Source organism: Myotis lucifugus, unplaced genomic scaffold (assembly GCF_000147115.1).
Source record: "Myotis lucifugus unplaced genomic scaffold, Myoluc2.0 scaffold_0, whole genome shotgun sequence".
NCBI lineage: Eukaryota > Metazoa > Chordata > Mammalia > Chiroptera > Vespertilionidae > Myotis > Myotis lucifugus.
The window spans coordinates 11933080-11953572 of NW_005871048.1; the positions used below are offsets into that span (position 1 = coordinate 11933080).

The following is a 20493-nucleotide window of genomic DNA, read 5'->3' on the forward strand; positions in this document are numbered from 1 at the left end:
AATTCGGCTCAACTTTTCATATAAAATCTTAGCTCCTAACTTTAATTAGGTCTCACTGGCTTATAGGAAAGTTACCATATACATAATAAACATAGGAAACTTATTTCTTATGATTTTTATCTTAGATGTAACTTGATACATTTAGGTCAAATGACTCAAATTTACTATGAGTAATAGTAGTCAAAACTTTTTCTTATTTCACACTTACGATTCAAAGTAAATATAATTTCTAAAGGGAACGGAATTCTTATACAGTTATTGGTGCAAAATAGGAGAATTAATGTAAAACATCCTTAATCAGGAATGCACATTTTATTTGTAGTACTCATTTTCCATGAATTTTAAAAATGATTTGAGGCATTTTAGAATAAAATATAGAATAGGACAAGGGAATTTAAAAATAGAATTGAACAACTAAGAAGATACAGAAAAGTAAAGGTTTTCATGTGCTACTTACTAACATGTTGCCTTTTTTTGCACACAAATGCAGCTTTCAATTTCCTGCATCTAAGGTAAGCATAGTGGGTAATGCTGTATGGGGGGAGGGGTTGTTTATTTTTATTTTGTTTGTTTTTTTAATAATAGAAAGTATGGAAGTTTCTTTGAACAACCAGTCCTTCTAAGTGAATCTAAAGTGAATGAGGAATTTGTTGTATGCCTCTTTATATAGACTACATAAAATAAACAACATAAGTGTCTTCAGTTGCAAGCTCATAGAAGAGATGTCAAATAAACATTTCTTAAACTGATTTAAAAAGTATATTAATAAGAAATTTAGATAAAAAAACACACACAAAAATGTTATAAAGCACCAATTCAACCACCCCTGGGTAACTTTTTCCAAAAGCATACCTACATATTTTTAAATAGCTATAGTCAGAGTAAGTTACTTACTATACTGTAAGCACTTTACATTACACATATTTTTCTATCTTTCTACATAATTTAGACATTATCACTTAATGACTAAATAAGATTCAATTATAATGAGGATGCTCCATCTTTCTCATACTTTGAAGACTTGAGCTATTTATACTTCTTAGCTAATGTTGAGTGGCATTTTTTGTAGGGGTTAGAATAGATTCTGTCATGGATATGTCAGAAACCTTGTATGATCAAAATCACCCATGAAAAGGCTTTTCTTTACCTAGAAGTATATAATATTATTTTTCAATGAGCCCATCATAGAAGTATTTCCTCCTGATTTGGATCAGATTGCTGATTCTTGAGCTGAGAATCGGATGCTAGGGCTTTGGCAGGCTCCAGTTTCTGCCTTTTTCACTTCCCGACCATGTACCCTGTCCAATCCTTTTAAGAGCCAGGTTGAAGAGGATTGTCTTTCAGAGCATAGAGTGTGCATAGTTGATTCTAGTAAGTTAAATGTATGTGATAGGACTCCACTTTGAACATCTTCAGACATCTGACGTGTGTGTGTGTGTGTGTGTGTGTGTGTGTGTGTGTAAGTGAGAGAGAGTGTGATTGTAATACTGTAGTGAAAACTCTCTAGATAGGGCATGCCTGAAGGGCGAGGACTGTGGACTCCATAGTTGTAGAGAAGCACCAAGGGCAGCCTCTGCTTATACCCAGCCGTTTGTTAAAGACACGCAGGAAAGCCTGTAAACCTGTAAGTAGTACCTAAAATTATGCAAGGCACTTTGGATTGGTGAATAAGTATAACTCCAGCCCACGTGATACACTCCATGAAATAAATTTTCTAACAAAGCTATTAATTAAAATTATACCCAAACTTCTATTAGCTTAATTGATTATAAAACAAAACAAAAATATCTTGTTTAGGCCTGATCCTTGGGTGGATTTCTTTTTCTCTCAACATTTCGTTATGAAGTTTTAAAGGGAAATGCTGAAGCAACTTAAATCCCTCTTTTTGAAAAAATAGTAACATGTGATTTGTTTTTAGTATATGGGTAGTTGGAGAATAGGTGGAGCTTCCTTGCTGTTGCAAATTGATAAAACAGTGATGAAGTCAAAACATTGACTCAAAGAGTAAAACTTAAAACTTGTAAAAGAAAAACGCAGTCACCTGTGTGAATATATGTTGTGCATGCATATTGCATTTAGATATATTTAAACGTGATTTCTGATATTCTCGAGAACTGGGAACGACTCAACTTTTGTAGTGTCAGTAATCACTTACTAAACATTTATTTATATCCACAGATTGAACTGTAGGTTTAGTAACGTATCCATTCAGCTTAAAACTGTCGTGTCCCCCCACCCCCCGCATGAGTCTGTTGGAACATTTCTATCGAGCCGCTCCTGTTTTCATATATACCCGCCTCGTGACCTTTGGGGCCTGATGTTCTCAGCAAGCACTTGAAACTATGGACATTGCGCTTCCTCCCAAAGGCCGAAGGAGGGTAAGAGTACGAGAGAGATTTGTGGGCCGAACTTGAGGCTGGCGAGGTGTTGCCGAAGCTTTGGGGTTTAGAGTAGGAAAGGTGGGTCGTGCTCTTCCTAAGAAGAAATCCGGCGATCAAGGGCGGCGTCGGACTTCCCAGTGACGGCGTCTCCAGTAAGTCCACCCAGTTCAGCTCCTCGGGACTCCCTCGCGCCGCTCGCCAAGTGCTTCCGGGTCACGGCCGGCGTCGCTTCCGCAGCAGCATGGCGGCCGCGGAGGACGGGCAGCTGGCGGGGGACTGCGAAGGCGAGCGGCTGGATTTCCTGCGGGACCGGCACGTGCGGTTCTTCCAGCGCTGCCTCCAGGTTTTGCCGGAGCGCTATTCTTCGCTGGAGACCAGCAGGTAACTGGTGGCCACAGTCAACCGGGCCGGCCCGGGGTCCGGGCCCCGGCGCTGTTCCGCCGCGGAGCCGGCCCGCTAAGTAGGCGCGGCGGGGGGCTGCCCTGCCCCTGCCCCTGCCCCTGCCCCTGCCCCTGCCCCTGCCCCTGCCCCGCGCCTCCCCTCTGCGCTGGCCCTGTGAGCACTCTCTTCCCTCCGAGCTGCGGCGAGAGGCTCGGGGAGCTGTACGCTAGGGCTTTGGCAGGCTGCAGTTTCCGCCTTTTTCACTTCCCGACCATGTACCCTGTCCACTCCGAGCTTTTTCACTCCGTCTTCCCGGCCTCATCACTTTCGAGGATAAAAGGAAAAAGACAAAGCGTTTGTCATCATATTTTAGATAAACAGCCTCTCCTGTGTTGCCCTTTCCCAATTCATTGGCTCTTTTTTTTTTTTTTAAACCGAGGTAGCATTGGTTAATAACATACAAATTTCAGGTGTTCGGCATTATAACTCGATATCTGTATATGCTCTTGGGCCATCATCACTACAAGTCTGTTTCCATCCTTTACCATGTATTGGACGCATTAACTCGTAACCGAACGACTGTCTTGTGTTTGATGTATAGGAGCAGCAGAGATCCTCTGAGGTTTGAGTAGAAATGAACTTTCCAGGAACTGGAAATCTAGTGATAGAGAAGGTTGGCGAAGGAGGTGCAGTGCTGCTTGAAGCAGCCTGGGAGAGGGTATTTGCAGTGAGAGTGTGATCTGGCAGAGGCTGAGAAACTGTGAATTAGTCATTCCGAGGAAAAGTCTGGGGACGGGAAGGACGGGAGGAGGGGGAGTCTGCTCTGCATTGCTGTTTGAGGTGAGGCTCCAAAGCTGCGTGAGACTGCATGGGAAGAGCAGGTGGTTTTTGCTCTGATCTCTCTCCACATTTTCTGAACTCTGGGTCTTTGATGTGTTTTGAACAGTGTCTGGGTCAGTTTTGTAAGTTTTATAGATTATTTCTGCATACTGTTCAGGAAACATTTATTAGTATGTTAGGTGCTGGAATACAGCTGACCAAGATAAGCAAGCAGTTTCAATAGAGTTCAGTGCTATTAGTGTAGGTAGGATTCATGGGAGCTTATCGGAAGGGCAGTACCTAATCCAGATTTCTTTAGAGATGCCTTCTCTAATCACCCTTTCCAAAAGACACCACTTCCAGCCACCACCCGAAATTATACATTTATTGGCTTATTTGTTTAATATATTTTTTTCATACTGGATTGTAAACTTCATGAAGGTAGGGTCTTTGTCTATCTTGTTTATTTAACACTAGGGGTGCCCTGTCCAATATGCTGGCCATTAGCCACCTTTGACTATTTAAATTTGAATTAATTAAAATTAAATTAAATTTAAAATTCCATTCTGTTTACAGTAGCCACTGTAGTTCAAATGCTCAGTCACCACATTGGCAATGGCTTTTGCTTCTCTTTCTGTCATCTCAGAAAATCTTAGTGGACAGCTTTGTACTGGGACATTGAGCAGTTTTGGGCACATGAGAAGCATTAAATAAATATTTATTGAATAATGTAAGCTGAGCCCTGAGAGATGAACAGATTCTTGTTCAAAAAGGGTAAAACATTATTTATATGCCTTTCTGTATCCATCAGTATTGATTGACTAGCAGAGCCCATGCCTATACTTAAGATTTCCATTTATATAATACTAGAGGCCCGGTGCACAAAAATTTGTGCACGGGCGGGGGTGGGGGGGGGGGGTCCTCAGCCCGGCCTGTGCCCTCTGGCAGTCTGGTACCCCTCGGGAGATAACGACCTGCTGGCTTAGGCCTGCTCCCGGGTGGCAGAGGGCAGGCCCAATCCCTAGGTGCAGCCCCTGGTCAGGCTCAGAGCAGGGCAAGAGGTGGGGGATTGGGGCACTGCCCCCTGTCACACACAGAGCAGGGCGGATTTGGGAGGTTTGGGATGCCACCCTCCAGTCACGCTCAGGGTAGGGCTGATTGGGGGGGTTGGGGGCACCCGCCCCCTGTCCACACTTCAAGGCAGGGTCGATGGGGAGGTTGCGGCGCCACCCCCTGTCAAGCACAGAAGCAGGGCCAATCAGGGGGTTGGGGCGCTGCCCCCTGTCACTCACAGAGCAGGGCCCATCAGGGGGGTTGGGGCTCCATACCCTGTCACGCACAGAAGCAGGGTCGATCAGGGGATTGGGGAGCTCCCCCCGTCACACACAGAGCAGGGCCGATCAGGGGGTTGAGGAGCTCCCCCCTGTCACTCACAGAGTAGGGCTGATAGGGGAGTTGGGGCACCGCCCCCTGTCACACACAGAGCAGGGCGGATCAGGGGGTTGGGGCGCTGCACCGCCCCCTGTCACACTCAGGGCAGGGCCGATGGGGAGGTTATGGCTTTACCCCGTCACACACAGAGCAGGTCCTGGGGGGGGGGGCGGGGTTGGGGCGCCGCACCCTGTCACACACAGAGCAGGGCCGATCAGGGGGTTGGGGCGCCGCACCCTGTCACACACAGAGCCGCAGGGTGATCAGGGGGGTGGGGAGCTCCCCCCTATCAGGCACAGAGCAGGACTGATCAGGGGGCTGGGGCGCCTTCCCCTGTCACGAACAGAGCAGGGCGGATAGGGAGGTTGTGGCCCCGCCCCCTGTCACACACAGAGCCACAGGGCAATCAGGGGGTTTGGGCGCTGAGCCCTGTCATGCTGATCCCGGTGCTGGGAGGCATATTACCCTTTTACTATATAGGATAGAGGCCTGGTGCACGGGTGGGGGCCGGCTGGTTTGCCCTGAAGGGTGTCCTGGATCAGGGTGGGGTCCCGTTTGGGTGCCTGGCCAGCCTGGGTGAGGGGCTGATGGCTGTTTGCAGCTGGTCACACCCCCTTCAGGGTAGGGGACCCCACTGGGGTGCCTGGCCAGTCTGGGTGAGGGGCTGAGGGCTGTTTTCAGGCTGGCGGGTGACTGAAGCTCCCAACCGCTCCTTTTTTTTTTTTTTTTTATTCTGGGCCATCTTTAGCTCTGAGGCTTGGCTCCAGCTCTGAGGCCTCGGCTGCTGAAAGCAGGTATCTGGTTTGTTTGGGTTCTATAATCGAAACACTGTTTCAACTCCAGCTCTGAGGCCTGGCTGGCTGAAAGCAGGTTTCTGGGGTTTTGTTTAGCTTCTATATTTGTAACAATGTTTCAAACTGCAAGCTCAGAGTTCGGCAGCGGCAGGCGGGGAACGTTGGAGTCCTCTGTCACTGAAGCAAGCAAGCCTCCTGTTAGCTTCTAGCTGCCTGGCTGCCGGCCGCCATCTTGGCTGGCAGTTAATTTGCATATCGCCCTGATTAGCCAATGGGAAGGGTAGCGGAGTGACACCAATTTGCATGTTTCTCTTTTATTAGTGTAGATCATTAACCAATGTTACCTCAATAAATTTAATTTTTTAAAAAGAGTTCCAAAATCGTATGATATAGGATGTTAAGAAATATTTTGATAAACACTTATCTTATTGGGATTAATTTTATGTGAATTCATAGCATTTGGATAAAAAAAATCTTTCATCCTATTTTGATTGTTGAACTTTGTAGCTGTTATTATAGGTCTGTGGTTGGATTTTCAAAATGAAGGTGTGTTTGGTTTACCCTTTAAAATTTCAGCATAGACAAAACCACATAGACTAATGCATATTGACAGTAAATTGTGTAATCCTGATCATAGTGTAAGTAAAACAGCAAAAAATGTTTGGTTTAACATCCAATTTAATACTTGATTTAATAACAGTAGTATAATCTTAGGATCTACACCAGGCATTACATATTAGATAATAGATATATAATATGGTACATTGCATTAGTTAAGAGATATTAATTACATATATTTTATGCCTCGTGTTTGTCACTTGAGTAGAATTTTTAAAAATCATTTTTGGTTTCTTATGGCTCAGTTAATAATACATTTAAGATAATCTGTACAACCCTGGCCGGTGTGGCTCAGTTGATTGGGCGTCCTGTGCACTGAAACATTGCTGGTTCAAGGCAGCCAATGTTTCTCTCTCCCTCTCCTTTTCTCTCTCTCTCTAAAAATCAATAAAAATATATATATTTTTTAAAAAACAATCTGTACATATCAGTTTTTGTAGTGATTTTTAAAAAGTTTTCAGTTTTTCTGTTTCCTGACTTACAGTCTTTTCTTAGGTTAGCTTTTGTGGTGTATATGATTCATACTGACTTTAAGATACTTGTGGAGAAGCTCCAATCTTTTAAGCAAAGGTGATTGGTCACAAAATTTCTGCTGATACTAGAGTTTTAAGATAAAACAGTGTGTTGACAAAGACGTTATTCTTATCCAGTACTGCAGTTCAATTCCACAGACATTTATTGAGTGCCTATGTGTGGGGATATGGTAGTAAACCAATGATTCAGGTGTTCTGTGTTCATTCCGTTTTACTGATAGAGATAAAACAGTTGACTCTAAAGAAGGCTAATATTGGACCTAGCATTTAGATGCTTATTTTCTGACCCGCCATTTTGGCAAAATTATTTCATTTCCCTTTTTCCCTTTGTTGACAAATAAGAATAATTAATTTTTACTTTTCTAGTAATAATTGCTCTATGAAAATTCAAATGTATATTGTTTGTTGTTTTACCTGAGGTTTTTCTTTTATATTAGCTTCTGAAAAGTAGTTACTAGTCAACTAAAGTGGATATTAAATCTTGGATTGTGAGCTTTGTTTTTAAGCCTGAAAATTTTGAGATCATTTATGCTCCACTGGTGAAGTGATTTGATATAGGGACAAAAATGTTACTTTTTCATTCATGTAAGATTACCTTTTATATGTATTGTTCAGAGTAGAAGAGGCAGGAAGACTTGGCTTGCTTTGGTTTTTCAGACTACATACTCAGAGTTCAATTTTAGGAAAAAGAAAGAATAGAGAAACGTCCTCCAAAGAAATAATAAAATAAAAATAACCTCATTGGACTGATTTTAGGTACACACATGACAAGATTACCTCTCTGTATACCTGCAACAGGGCAGGTTGCACAGCAATCTATACTCCAAGTAGCAGTCATCTGGTCAACATAAAATCCTACATTATTTCTCCCAGAGGCCCACAGCCCAAAATTCCTTTCTATTTCCTGTGGCCTGTTTAATTTTCTTCCTCTCAGAGTTTTAGGACTGCTTGAGAACTCTGGCATGGTCAGAAATTAATGTCAACATATAGCAAGCTCTTTATGTGAAAAGCAATCACTAAGGTAGTGTTTTTATATGAAAGTATAAGGTTTAGGTTTCTGATTTAGTACACAGTCTTGGAATGAGTGCTGTCTTATAGTTTTTCATTCCATCAAAGAATGATCTCTTTGGGAGAATGGATTTGAAATGCATTTGTATTTTTTAATGTGTTCTTTCCAAAATTCATTATAAGTTTTTTCTAAGAGATGACATTATTTGTAAACAAATTTGAATAAAAATTGATTTATTCTAACATTTTTTAAGATTTAAGCAGCAGCGATAAGCATAATTACTTTTGGCAAATTAGTAAAAATTGAGATTTTTATATATTTTTCCAGGCTTTTGACTTTATTTGTACTGAACAAGTGTGGGGAATTCTCTTTTTTAAGTCTACTTTTAGCCTTCGGTATATTACCAATATACTGGCTTCAATAAATTCAGATGAGTGGGGTTAGTTTTTAACCCCACAATATCCCTTTTTTAAAAATTGAAGCAGAGGTTTGATTGATATTACTAAATTATGAGAATATATTGGAGGTTTTTACTTTTGCAAGATGGGAGGTTTGTTTAAATTATTGGAAAATTAGAATGAATTTATTATGTTTTTGAATCAGGAAGACTTCAGTGGTTCCTTAGTAAAGATGGAATCTTACTTTTTTTTTTCTTTTAGGTTGACAATTGCATTTTTTGCGCTCTCTGGGCTGGATATGTTGGATTCCTTAGATGTGGTGAACAAAGATGATATAATAGAGTGGATTTACTCCCTGCAGGTCCTTCCCACAGAAGACAGTGAGTGAGTTTTTAGCATTTTATTTTTAGTGTCACTAGTTGTACCTGGCATTACATGTGTTGTTGGATTGGCATGTCTTTATATTTATTCATAAACTATTAATACATTTTATTCACCTATGTTTTTATTGTAATGCAACACTCCATTTTGTTCAAGTATAACACTTAACAAGTCTAATATTTACTCTTTTGGGAGAATAATTTAGAGTTGTCTGGGATTAAAAGATTCACAGTTGTGACACCATCCTGTGTTGTGCACTTCCACATTGATGACTGCTTGTTGATTATTTGTATTTGATATTGGCAGAAATTAAGATTTTATAATTTTCGAAAGCATTGTCAAATACTTTATTAAATTTGATCTGCCTGTCCCAAAAGAGGAAAATGAGAGGTGGAGTGATTAACCAGTTAACTGCCACGATATTTTGAATTTAATTTAAAAAGGTCCACTGCTTGCATCTATAGATGCTTATGGTATACAAATGGTTACAGAGGCCACATACATGTTAAATAGTAGAGCCAGCATGAAATCCCAGGCTTCTGACTCAGAGTCCCAATGCTGCTTTGAAGTATATATATAAATAGGTCCCTAGTGGAGACTGCCATGTATGGCACTCAAGAACATTGTGAATAATTAATCAAAATTAACCCTGACCTTCCACTTAACTCCAGAGTTGTAAAGACTGTAGTGGTATCCTAGTAATTCGTGTGTGTTCAGACCATTGGAGGCTTGGGACCCTTCTTATCAACCTGTGCAAGTATTTAAGAAACACAAGGGATCAGGCTGGGAATTGTGTGCCCCTTTCTCTGATCAGGGGCACAACTAGAGAATTTTAAGCTAGTATAGAGCAAGGGATATTATAGTTCATCATTTTACAAATGAGGATATTAAGTTCCAGAGAGATTAGTCATTTGTCCACAATATTATAGCTAGTTAAGGCTAGAGGCAAAATTAGAATACAGTTTTCTGTTGTCTAGTCCTTTGTTATTTTCATTACTGGTATCTGTCCGTTAATAGATCTCATAAAATATTACGATTAAGTGTTTAGGAATGTAGATAAGGTGGTTTAATATTAAAAGGTAAATTGCTTAATGATTTTATTTTTAGTAGATTTTTCAGTCAAATTGTTGCCTTTTATTTTTTTAACAAAAAATTTTAATCCTCACCCAAGGATATTTTTCCATTGATTTTTAAAGAGAGTGTAAGGGAGAGGTAGAGCCAAAGAGAGAGAAACATCGATGTGAGAAAGACATATCGACTGGTTGCTTCCCGCACGGAATTGAGCTTGCAACTGAGGTAAGTGCCCTTGATTGGAATCCAGCTGAGGACCCTTCAGTCCTAGGGCTGATGCTCTGTCCACTGAGCCAAACTGGCAAGGGCAGATTGTTGCCTTTTTAAAATAATATGCTTAAAATGTAAATATAATTCCTGTGGCTAACTCGAGCATGTTGCAAGTTTAAAAAATTGTAGAGCACCTTTTTGGAAGCACTGTGATCAAGAGTTTATTGCAAAGATCCCACAGTGGTTGGTTTATGGTCCAAACTGTCCTTAGTCATAGTGTCCGATGGGCCACACCACAAATCTTTTTACGGTCCAACTGTAATTCTAAATTCTCAATTTACTATTTTGTTGGATGAAACACTGTTAAATCTCTAATTTCTATGAAAGAAAGTCTTTCACCTGCCTTTTCTTTCATTGGTCTAGGTCCGATTCTAAAACTAATCTGTGAAATTTAGAAAATAGGTATTTACAAAAACATTTTTAAGCTATTGAATATTACATTTGCCTTGTCTGTGTCTCTCTTGACATCCTGAAAAAGGTTGTATGAGGTGTGTTTTTTTACTAGAAAACCTTGTGTTTCTTGAGACCTGTGAAGAATTATTTCCGTAGTCATAAAATATAAATGTGAAATTTTACATAAAAATTGCCATATTCTTCACTTGAATTCTGTTTGCTTAGTGCAAAAACCTAACTTTTAAAATCGGGATTAGAAAGTTAGGAAAATGACCGAATCACTTTTGAATTATATTTAAGTGGCATGACCACCATTAATAGTGTCATGGAGCCCTAACTGGTTTGGCTCAGTGGATAGAGCGTCGGCCTGCAGACTGAAAGGTCCCAGGTTCAGTTCCGGTCAAGGGCATGTACCTTGGTTGCCGGCACATCCCCAGTAGGGAGTGTGCAGGAAGCAGCCTAATCAATGTTTTTCTCTCATCGATGTTTCTAACTCTCTATTCCTCTCCTTCTCCCTTCCTCTCTGTAAAAAAATCAATAAAATATATATTTTTTAAAAAATAGTGTCATGGAATTGTTTTTTCTTTTTTTATATGATTGTCCAGGCCCAATTCTTGGGGCTTTGATGTGGGCTTGGGTTAGGACCTAAGAATCATCTATTTATTTGAAGCTATACAATTGAGTCTGTTAGGCAGCCAGACCTTTCATTTTGCTTTGCCACTACTGAATAGGAACACTAGATGGTGCCATTTAATAATCTCCAAAGAATTTTAAACTATGCCCTGAGTATGCATCCAGTTGTAAATTTAGAATAAATGGGAAGTTTATACTTAACATTTGCTTAGTAACAAAAAAGGACCTAGTATCCTAACTTGCCATCATCCAGTGTCTATTTTGTTTATTCTCTTCTGAGCTTTGATGATAAGTACCATTTGTTTAATTATAAGCATAATGCACATATTTTTAAATTTTCTCTTGGCAGTATGTATTTCTCCATGTTGCTGCATAGTTCCCCCTAATTATTACTTTAATAGGAGTATAGTATTCCTTTGAGTATATACAGTCTGTTATCTTTGACCTGTCCAACAATCCCTGTGTGATACACAGTAAGAATGGAGAACCACTGATCTGGTGATCCTACACCATGTTAGAGCCATAAAGTCAAACTAGTTTATTTTGTTACATGAAAGCAGTTTAAATAGCAATATATCATAATAGACACCCACCTCCAGCTCCCACCCGGCCCACCTCCAGCTCCCACCCGGCCCACCTCCAACTATCTGCCAAGCATTGTAAAGACACTACAATTGGAGTCCTTTAAAAAACAAAAAGTTATAAACCAGTAAAATGTAAAACTTTTGAGAGTATTTATTTATTCTAAATTTTCACCATTATAATACTGCAGCAAGTGTTTCTGTGCACATGATGTATCATTACTGGATTAAAGGGGGTATGAGCATTTTTATGGGTCCTTATATAATGGCAAGGCTTAAGTGCTTACCAGTTTAAAAGTCTTCAGCAAGGATAAGAGAACCATGTTCATCAAAATTATTGTCACCATTAGATAATCTTTTTTTTTTATTTTTTGTTAATGGGAGAAGATGCTTGGTGGAGAGTTTTAAATGTGTGGGTAAGGTTTCCTAAATTGTTCAAAGAATTAATGTATAAGATACTATTCTATGTATTTTAGGGATATAAAGCTGAATAGAGAATAGTACCTGATTTAAAGAATAGAAGAGTAAAAACCAGTTATTATGAATTAGTCATGTACCAGTCATAAGAAATATGAAGCTGGTTTCCTCAGATCAGAGCCTATTTTTAAATCAACTTGATTTTTTATTAGCTCTACATGTCCAGCCTGTTGATACTACATTCCTACCTGATATGTGTACCATGCTGATTTTCTAATAGCTATCAAAACTATAATTATTTTCTTATTGTGGGTGTGACCATTTTTTAATTTTATATTTTTTAAAATTTACTTTATTCCAGTTTTATTGAGATATGGGTACAACTGCTGATTTTGATGCATGTATATGTTACAAAATGATTACTACATAAGGTTAGTTAATACCTCTATCCCGTCACATAATTACCTTTTTTGTGTCTGTGTGGCAATAACACTTAAGACCTTCTCTCTTAACTTTCAAATATACAGTACAGTACTGTTAACTATAGTCATCAAGCTGTATATTAGATCCCTAGAACTTGTCTTACAAGTTTGTATGCTTTGGCCAACATCTCCCTACTTATCCCTAACTCACTTCCCAGTCCCCACTTCCCCCCCTCACCACACACACACACACACACACACACACACACACACACATACACACAGTCCCTGAAAACCACTATCTACTATTTCTACGATTTCAGCTTTTTTATATTTCACATATAAGTGAGAACAGTATTTGTCTTTCTCTAACTTGTTTCACTTAGCACAATGCCCTCAAGGCCCATCCATATTATTGCAAAAGGCAGGATTTCCTTCTTTTTGATGACTTAATAATAGCCCTCTGCGCGAGTGTGTGTGTGTGTGTGTGTGTGTGTGTGTGTGTGTAGAGAGAGAGACATTTTCTTTATCCATTTATCTGTTAATGGATATTTAGATCGGTTATTGTGAATAATGCTGCAGTGAACATGAGAGTACATATACTGTATCTTGTTGAGATAATGATGTCATTTTTTTTTTTGGCTATATACCCAAAAGTAGAATTGCTGGATCATATAGTAATTCTATTTTTAAATTTTTTTAGGAACCTTCATATTGTTTTCTATAGTGGCAGTACCACTTTACATTCCCACCAACGACAGTGCACAAGAGTTCTCTTTTTATGAATGTAACTATATTCTTAAGTTCCCAATTATATTCCATTGATACCTTGAAATATGAAAAATTTTAGAAAAAAAAATTGTATGAGTAAACATTTTGAATGAGTAGAGAGACACTAATTGCCAACTTATAGTGTTCTATATACTTCAAAGAAAAGTGGGTTATTAGACTCAGAATGAGGTCTGTCTAATACTAAAATACAAAGCACATATATTTTCTGTGACCTGATCAGTTTATATCTTTAGCTTGCTCCTCTGTAAAGAGCAATGAGTTAAAGTAAAGACACTGGATGGGAAGTTGGGATTCTAGATCCTTTTGTGTTACTAACCAACAGTTACATTGAACATGTCACTTCTGGGTTTCTGCTTTCAGTTCTGTAGAATGAGGGATTGAATATGTTGATCACATGAAAAATGGTCAAATAGGAAAAGTAGAAAAGCATTTTGTAATAGCGAGGTGGGTTGTAAACTAAAGGTACATGGTAGAAAATCATTATTTCATCCTGACTGGTTTGGAAATTAAATGAGGAAATTTCTATAAAGTACCTAGGAGAGACCTGGCACATAGTAAGCATTCAGCATTAGCTAGCATGAAAATGGAGATAGTGACAAAGTTTTGGTACTAAAATAGTCTCTGAATGATTGTATAATTGAACTGGTTTAGCATCTGTACAAAAGTAAGGGATACTTTAAATAAGTCTAAGTTTTTATTTTCTAGGGTCAAATCTAAATCGCTGTGGTTTCCGAGGCTCTTCATACCTGGGTATTCCATTCAATCCATCAAAGGTCAGTTCTGTTTGGGTCAAGAGGAAAGAGAGAGGAGGTTGGGGAGATTTTAGTGAGAAAGAATACTAAGCCAGGATACAGAAAGAACCAAGCTTCCCAGTTTCAATATGGCTGAAAACTGTCTAATCCTTCCTATATAATAAAAGGCTAATATGTAAATTGACCGAACAGTGGAATGACCAGTCACTATGACACGCACTGACCACCAGGGGGCATATGGTCAACATAGCTGCCCCCTGGTTGTCAGTGCGCTCCCATGGGGGGGGAGCGGGGAGTGGGCCTAAGCTGTCAGTCGGACATCCCCTGAGGCCTCCCAGACTGCAAGAGAGCGCAGGTCATGCTGAGAGACTCCCCCCTCCCCCAAGTGCACAAATTTCCTGCACTGGGCCTCTAGTATGTATATTATAAACTGAACTCTTTTTTTAAAAAAATATATTTTATTGATTTCAGAGAGGAAGGGAGAGAGAAAGAGAAACATCAATGATGAGAGAGAATCATTGATTGGCTGCCTCCTGCACACCCCACACTGGGGATTGAGCCCACAACCCGGGCATGTGCCCTTGACTAGAATCAAACCTGGGAATTTTCAGGCCACAAGCTGACACTCTATCCACTGAGCCAAACCAATGAGGGCATGAACTGAATTCTTTAAGGGAAAGCTATGCCCACCTTACTTACTGGAAGAATGTACAATATATATACACTGAGATTCCTATTGTCACAAAAATTTTCTCTTTTACTATTTTTTGTGTGTGTTAATTATTAGTGATTCCCTGGAGAAAATGAAAATAAAGCACTCAAGTGCTGGATACTTGCTCTCTAAGAAGCCCATGAACTTGTATGTGTAGAGAAGGATTTTATATTTGGTTCTCATTTCTTAGTAATAAAAGAAAAACTCGTTTACTAGGGCAGTAATTAAAGACCTAAGTAGTGATGAATTTGTTGACCTTTGTGGCAATAGGCAAAATATCTTCAGCATTATAGCCATAGGCTTTGGTACCAGCACATGCAGGTGTAGAAAACAGTGAGTCCTAACAAAGTGGAAAGCTTTTTTTTTTTTCTTCAAAGAAGTAGACCCAGCACAGGCTTTTTAGATGTTTCATCTGTGCACAAAATAGCAGTATTTTTCTACATTAGGGATAGCAAAACATCATTTTGTCAAAAGGGGTTTCACAAAATAGAAACTATTTTCTTGCTCCTATAATGGTTACAAGTTAGTATCTGGCTACATTGAGTATGCTAAGGTTTATATCCAGTTGCAATCTGAAGGTAAATGGCATGCTGCAAGTTTTGCTATCATCTGCTTCAAAATTTTGGGAAAAAATAGCAGTGATTTTGGAGAAGATGACATAATTTGATAGAGGCACTACTTCAACTTTTTTCCTCTGCCTTTAGCCATAGACTACTTGCCTATGTCACAGTAATGAATTTGCCAAGGTGTCTCCAACCATGTGTGCCCATTGCTTTTAGCAGGGATTCTGAAAACAAAGGATTTATAAACTGAATATATATAAAGTTGATGTTTGCTTTTCTCAATCAGATGTCTATACAAATTAGTATAGACAACATTTTAATTTTACCTGTTTACTGAAATTGTTTAATGAAATAAGTTTTTATTTCATTTTACTAATTAACATATTCAATTTTAATTCAGAATCCTGGAACAGCTCATCCTTATGACAGTGGCCACATAGCAATGACCTACACTGGTCTTTCATGCTTAGTTATTCTTGGAGACGATCTAAGCCGAGTAAATAAAGAAGCTTGCTTAGCAGGTTTGAGAGCTCTTCAGCTGGAAGATGGAAGGTATGGGTCATTCTTTTTTATTTATTTTTTTTTAAAGGAAAGTCTTTTGAAACTAAAGGAAATGAATATAACATTATACTAGAACTTTATAGTTTATCACAAATTATTATTAGTCTGAACTTTTATTCCTTAAGACAGTGATAGGAGGAGAAAGGGATGAGCATTGAATATTCTAGTGTAGGTAGTTTTCATGACATTTTTAAAGGATAGAAAAAGAAGTTAATGAGTTCATTAATATTTGATGGTTCGTGGGGTGTATCTAACTAAAGAAGAGTTTTCCTAGAGTTTTACGGTGAAACTTTTTTAAGCCCAGGAAGTGATAAAGCAGTAGCTATACTATCTAAACAAAAGACTTTGCAAACAATTGCTGCTGTGTTGTTATTTCTCTGTCCCATCTACTATTATCTCTGTTTTCCTGTCAGTATTTTTAAAATCCAGTTCTTAATGAGGGGAAAATTAATGTCAACATATAACATAAATTGACATTAGTTGGAAATACTATAATACTAAACATTTATGTCATCAGGTACATGTGGCTAATTTCTCAATACTTCCGCACAGTCTGTTTACTGCTACCTTATCCTTATCTATATATATAAAAGCCTAAGTGACCATTCGACCATCCAACCAGTAGCTATGACGCGCACTGACCACCAGGGGGCAGATGCTCAATGCAGGAGCTGCCAAGCTGTGGTGATTTGGCAGCTGTGGTTCTCGGGTGATGCACCCAGAACCAGAGAGGAGGGAACCTGATTCTGGGGTGCATCACCTGAGAACCGCCCTCTCGCAATCCAGGACCCCTCAGGGGATGTTGGAGAGCTGGTTTCGGCCCGATCTCTGCAGGCCAGGCCAAGGGACCCCACCAGTGCACGAATCCGTGCACTGGGCCTCTAGTGTATAAATAAAGGAATAGATAAGAGACAGGCGATTACCTCTCTAAAACTAATTAAATAGATAAAAATTAAGTTAAAATACCATGATCAAAAAACTAATTACTGATTGTCTATACACACACACACACACACACACACACACACCATAGTTAGAAGAAATTCCACATAGCAAAACTTGGGTTTGGGAATTTCTTACTACCCAATAGGTTCCAGATTTTAACTGCTACTTTTTTTTTGCCATTAATTCTCTACCATAGTGTGCCATAGCTGTTTCTGGCTGAGAGCAACTTACTCTGACTGGTGGCATCTGGGAGGAATAACTGTGGTAGTATGTAAAACTACCCAGAAATCAGAACTTTGGAGTAATGATGTAGAGATAGTTTTATATTATTCAAGTTAATAGACCTATTCTTTATTGAACAATACAAATAGTATGTGGTTTTTAAATCTGTTTTTAGATTTTTAAATCCTATTTGTGATAGATTTTTCTGTGACTAAAGATGTGAAGTAGGTGTTTCTAACTCCCCTGCAAAAAAATAAATAAAATTTATTGTACAATGTTAATAGTAAATCTTATTATTGTTTTCAGTTTTTGTGCAGTACCTGAAGGCAGTGAAAATGACATGCGATTTGTATACTGTGCTTCCTGTATTTGCTATATGCTCAACAATTGGTCTGGCATGGATATGAAGAAAGCCATCAACTATATTAGGAGAAGTATGGTGAGTTGTGTGGCTAAATTGACTTTTTAAAATATGTTTTTATTAATTTTAGAGAGAGAGGAAGGGAGATAGAGAGAAAGAGAAACATCGATGAGAGAGAAACATCAATTGGCTGCCTCCTGCACACCTCCTACTGGTGATTGAGCCCACAACCAGGCCATGTGCCTGACTGGGAATCAAACTGGGGACCTCTTGGTGCACGGGACGACACTCAACCAACTGAGCCATGCTGGCCAGGACTAAATTGACTTTTTAAAATGTTGTTATTGTTGGTATATTGGGGCTATTGCATGCCTCATCTCTTCCAGCAAGAGTTTGGAAATAAGGGTAATAAGATTGCTTTCTGGGTATGTCATATTTTAGACCAGTCATATAGAAATAGTCTTCAAGGACAGATTTTCTCCTTGATCATTAAAATTAAAATGTGATCTGATTGTACCTAAAGAAACTATGTATTGCCCTAGCCGGCTTGGCTCAGTGGATAAAGCGTCAGCCTGCGGATGGAAGGGTCCTGGGTTCGATTCCGGCCAAGGGCACATACATGCCTGGGTTGCGGGCTCAATCCCCAGTGGGGGGCAAGCAGAAGGCAGCCGATCAATGATTCTCTCTCATCATTGATGTTTCTATCTCTCTCTCCTCCCTTTCTCTCTGAAATCAATAAAGAAATATATTTTTTTTAAAAGAAACTATGTATTTTTCAGAAAGAGAATGGTCTGCCTTAGAAGCAGGAAAGTAGTAAAATCTCAAAGGCAAATATTAATAGTCCATCCTAGCAGGGACCACTGAGGAGCCTTGGCCAAGCATAATGGGAAATTATGGCATCCTTTGTGAGATGATTCCTATATTGCATGTGAGGTGTGAGTTCCTTAAGCCATTTTGACTTTCAAGACCCAAGTATAACAAGATTGACTGGGCTGACAATAAATTTTTTTAATCACTTTTGGTTTCTTAGTAATTTTTTTTTAATCTAAGGTTTATTTTAAGGAGAATACCAAGTAGATATGTTATTCTTTCACACAATATAATTTAATCTTTTTATCGATAGCTATAAGGAAATCTTAATCTCAGCTAGAATTATTTTTTGTTCTACTTTTTAGTCTCTTATATAAAACTGGATAAATGGAAGTGCTGCTTCCCAGGTTTATTGCTTTCCAAATATTTTGTTGCTCACATTGTCCCAGATTTGGCCAGTGAGAACCCCTTCAGCAAGCTCTTTGCCTTTTTGACATAACCCCTTCATTCTTTGAGCATCTCTTTGCTTTGACACAAGATATTTCTAGGTTCATCTTTTTCTTTTCCAGCCTCAGCTCTGGACTTAGTCATTTCTGCAAGGAGCCCTGGTTCTTCTTATTGGAGGGTGGGGTTTAGAAACCAGGATTTGTCCCAATATCAATGTGCTCATTGGTATTAGGACAGTATTGCTTCTAATCTAGCCCCTTTCTCAGCAAGCAGAGGTAGGAAATGTATATATGTATGTATATATACACAGACGCTCCCTTAAACACATCTATTTCTATTTCTGTATCTATTTATTTATGTATTTAAAACCAGGAGTTTATACTGATACTTCAGATTTCAATCAGCATCACAAGATTCATTTTAATCCTCCTCTTTTCATTTGTCAGTGCCCTTCTCTGGCACTGACAGAGCTTCATTATCCAGAATGATTCTTTTTGTTTAGAGCCTGAGGGTATATATTCAGAATATTATATTTCAGAAATACTTAGTTTACTTCTTTTGTTTTTCCCCTTTAATATTTTGGTATTTATTGGAGAAACAAGTTTGTTTCAGTTTGGGTTCCTTTTTAGGACATACCCCCTCCTTCATATATACACATACACACACTGTTTGTTGATTTTATATACTTAATATGTGAAATATTAACCTCCCCTGGCCAGGTGGCTCAGTTAGTTAGAGCATTTTCCCATATACCAAAGGTTGCAGGTTTGATTCCTGGTCAGAGCACATACCTAGGTTGAGGGTTCAATCCTCAATAGGGGCGGGTATGGGATTATTTAGGATGAGTAAGATTGACCATTTTCTTAACTCTACTTCCCATCTAAAAGATCAATAAAAACATATCTTTGAGGATTTTTTTTAAAAAATGAAATATTAACCTGGTTCTGAAAGTCAGAACGATACAAAAATGTCTATTCAGAGATTGTAACTCATGGGGACCTCCTGTCCTTTTCATCATCCACTCCCATTTTTAACCACAATGTTTACCACCTTATTCTCATTCGCTCTGTAGGTAACCATTCTTACTAATTTTTGATTTGTGTTTCCTATAATTTTTTGATGAGCATATATGTATATTTTTATTTCTCTTTCAATTTCTTACTCAAAGGTACCATACCATAAATACTTTATTGCAGTTTGCTTTTTTCACTTAACCTAGCTTGAAAATCATTCTGTCTAAGGTCATAGGGATTGTCTTCATTCTTTTTTTAGATATATTAATGGTATTCCATGTGTACAATGGTATGCCATTGTGTACGATGGTATGCCATTGTTTCTTTCAGCTAGTCTATGTGTAGAATACATATTTTCCAAATACAAACAATGTTGAAATTAATATGATTTTCTGCATATGCCTCTAGGGTAAATTCCTAGTAGTGGAATTGCTTGATCAAAAGTTAAATACATATGTAATATTATTAGATATTCCCCATTTTCTTTACCAAAAGTACAGACTACTTTATATTTTCATCACTGTATGACAGTACCTGTTTCCATACAGCCTCACCAATGAAATGTGTTGTCTTACTTTGATTTTTACCAGTCTGGTGGGTGTTTTTTTAATTTGCTTTTATTACTAGAGGCCCGGTGCATGACATTTGTGCACTTCGGGGGGAGGGTCCTTCAGCTCAGCCTGCACCTCTCGCAGACCAGGAGCCCTCGGGGGATGTCCGGCTGACAGCACTGCCGCGGAGGCGGGAGAGGCTCCCTCCACCACTGCTGCACTCGCCAGCCAT

At 39.0% G+C, this 20493-nt stretch overlaps 1 protein-coding gene across 4 annotated transcripts in view; it reads left to right on the forward strand.

Annotated features, from left to right (window-relative positions):
* The first annotated feature begins 2581 nt into the window (after positions 1-2581).
* PGGT1B (protein geranylgeranyltransferase type I subunit beta) overlaps positions 2582-20493 on the forward strand; it is a 48726-nt gene continuing 30814 nt past the window's right edge. The window contains exons 1-5 of one of the 4 annotated variants that reach the window (XM_014461438.2): positions 2582-2762; positions 8626-8744; positions 14030-14097; positions 15752-15903; positions 17386-17518. In XM_014461438.2, coding sequence (XP_014316924.1) covers positions 2623-2762; positions 8626-8744; positions 14030-14097; positions 15752-15903; positions 17386-17518 — 612 coding nt within the window. In that variant the 5' untranslated portion in view covers positions 2582-2622. Of the gene's footprint in view, positions 2763-8625; positions 8749-14029; positions 14098-15751; positions 15904-17385; positions 17519-20493 lie in introns of all 4 variants that reach the window. The other 3 variants (XM_023747265.1, XM_006081139.3, XM_023747299.1) reach the window with 3 other exon arrangements.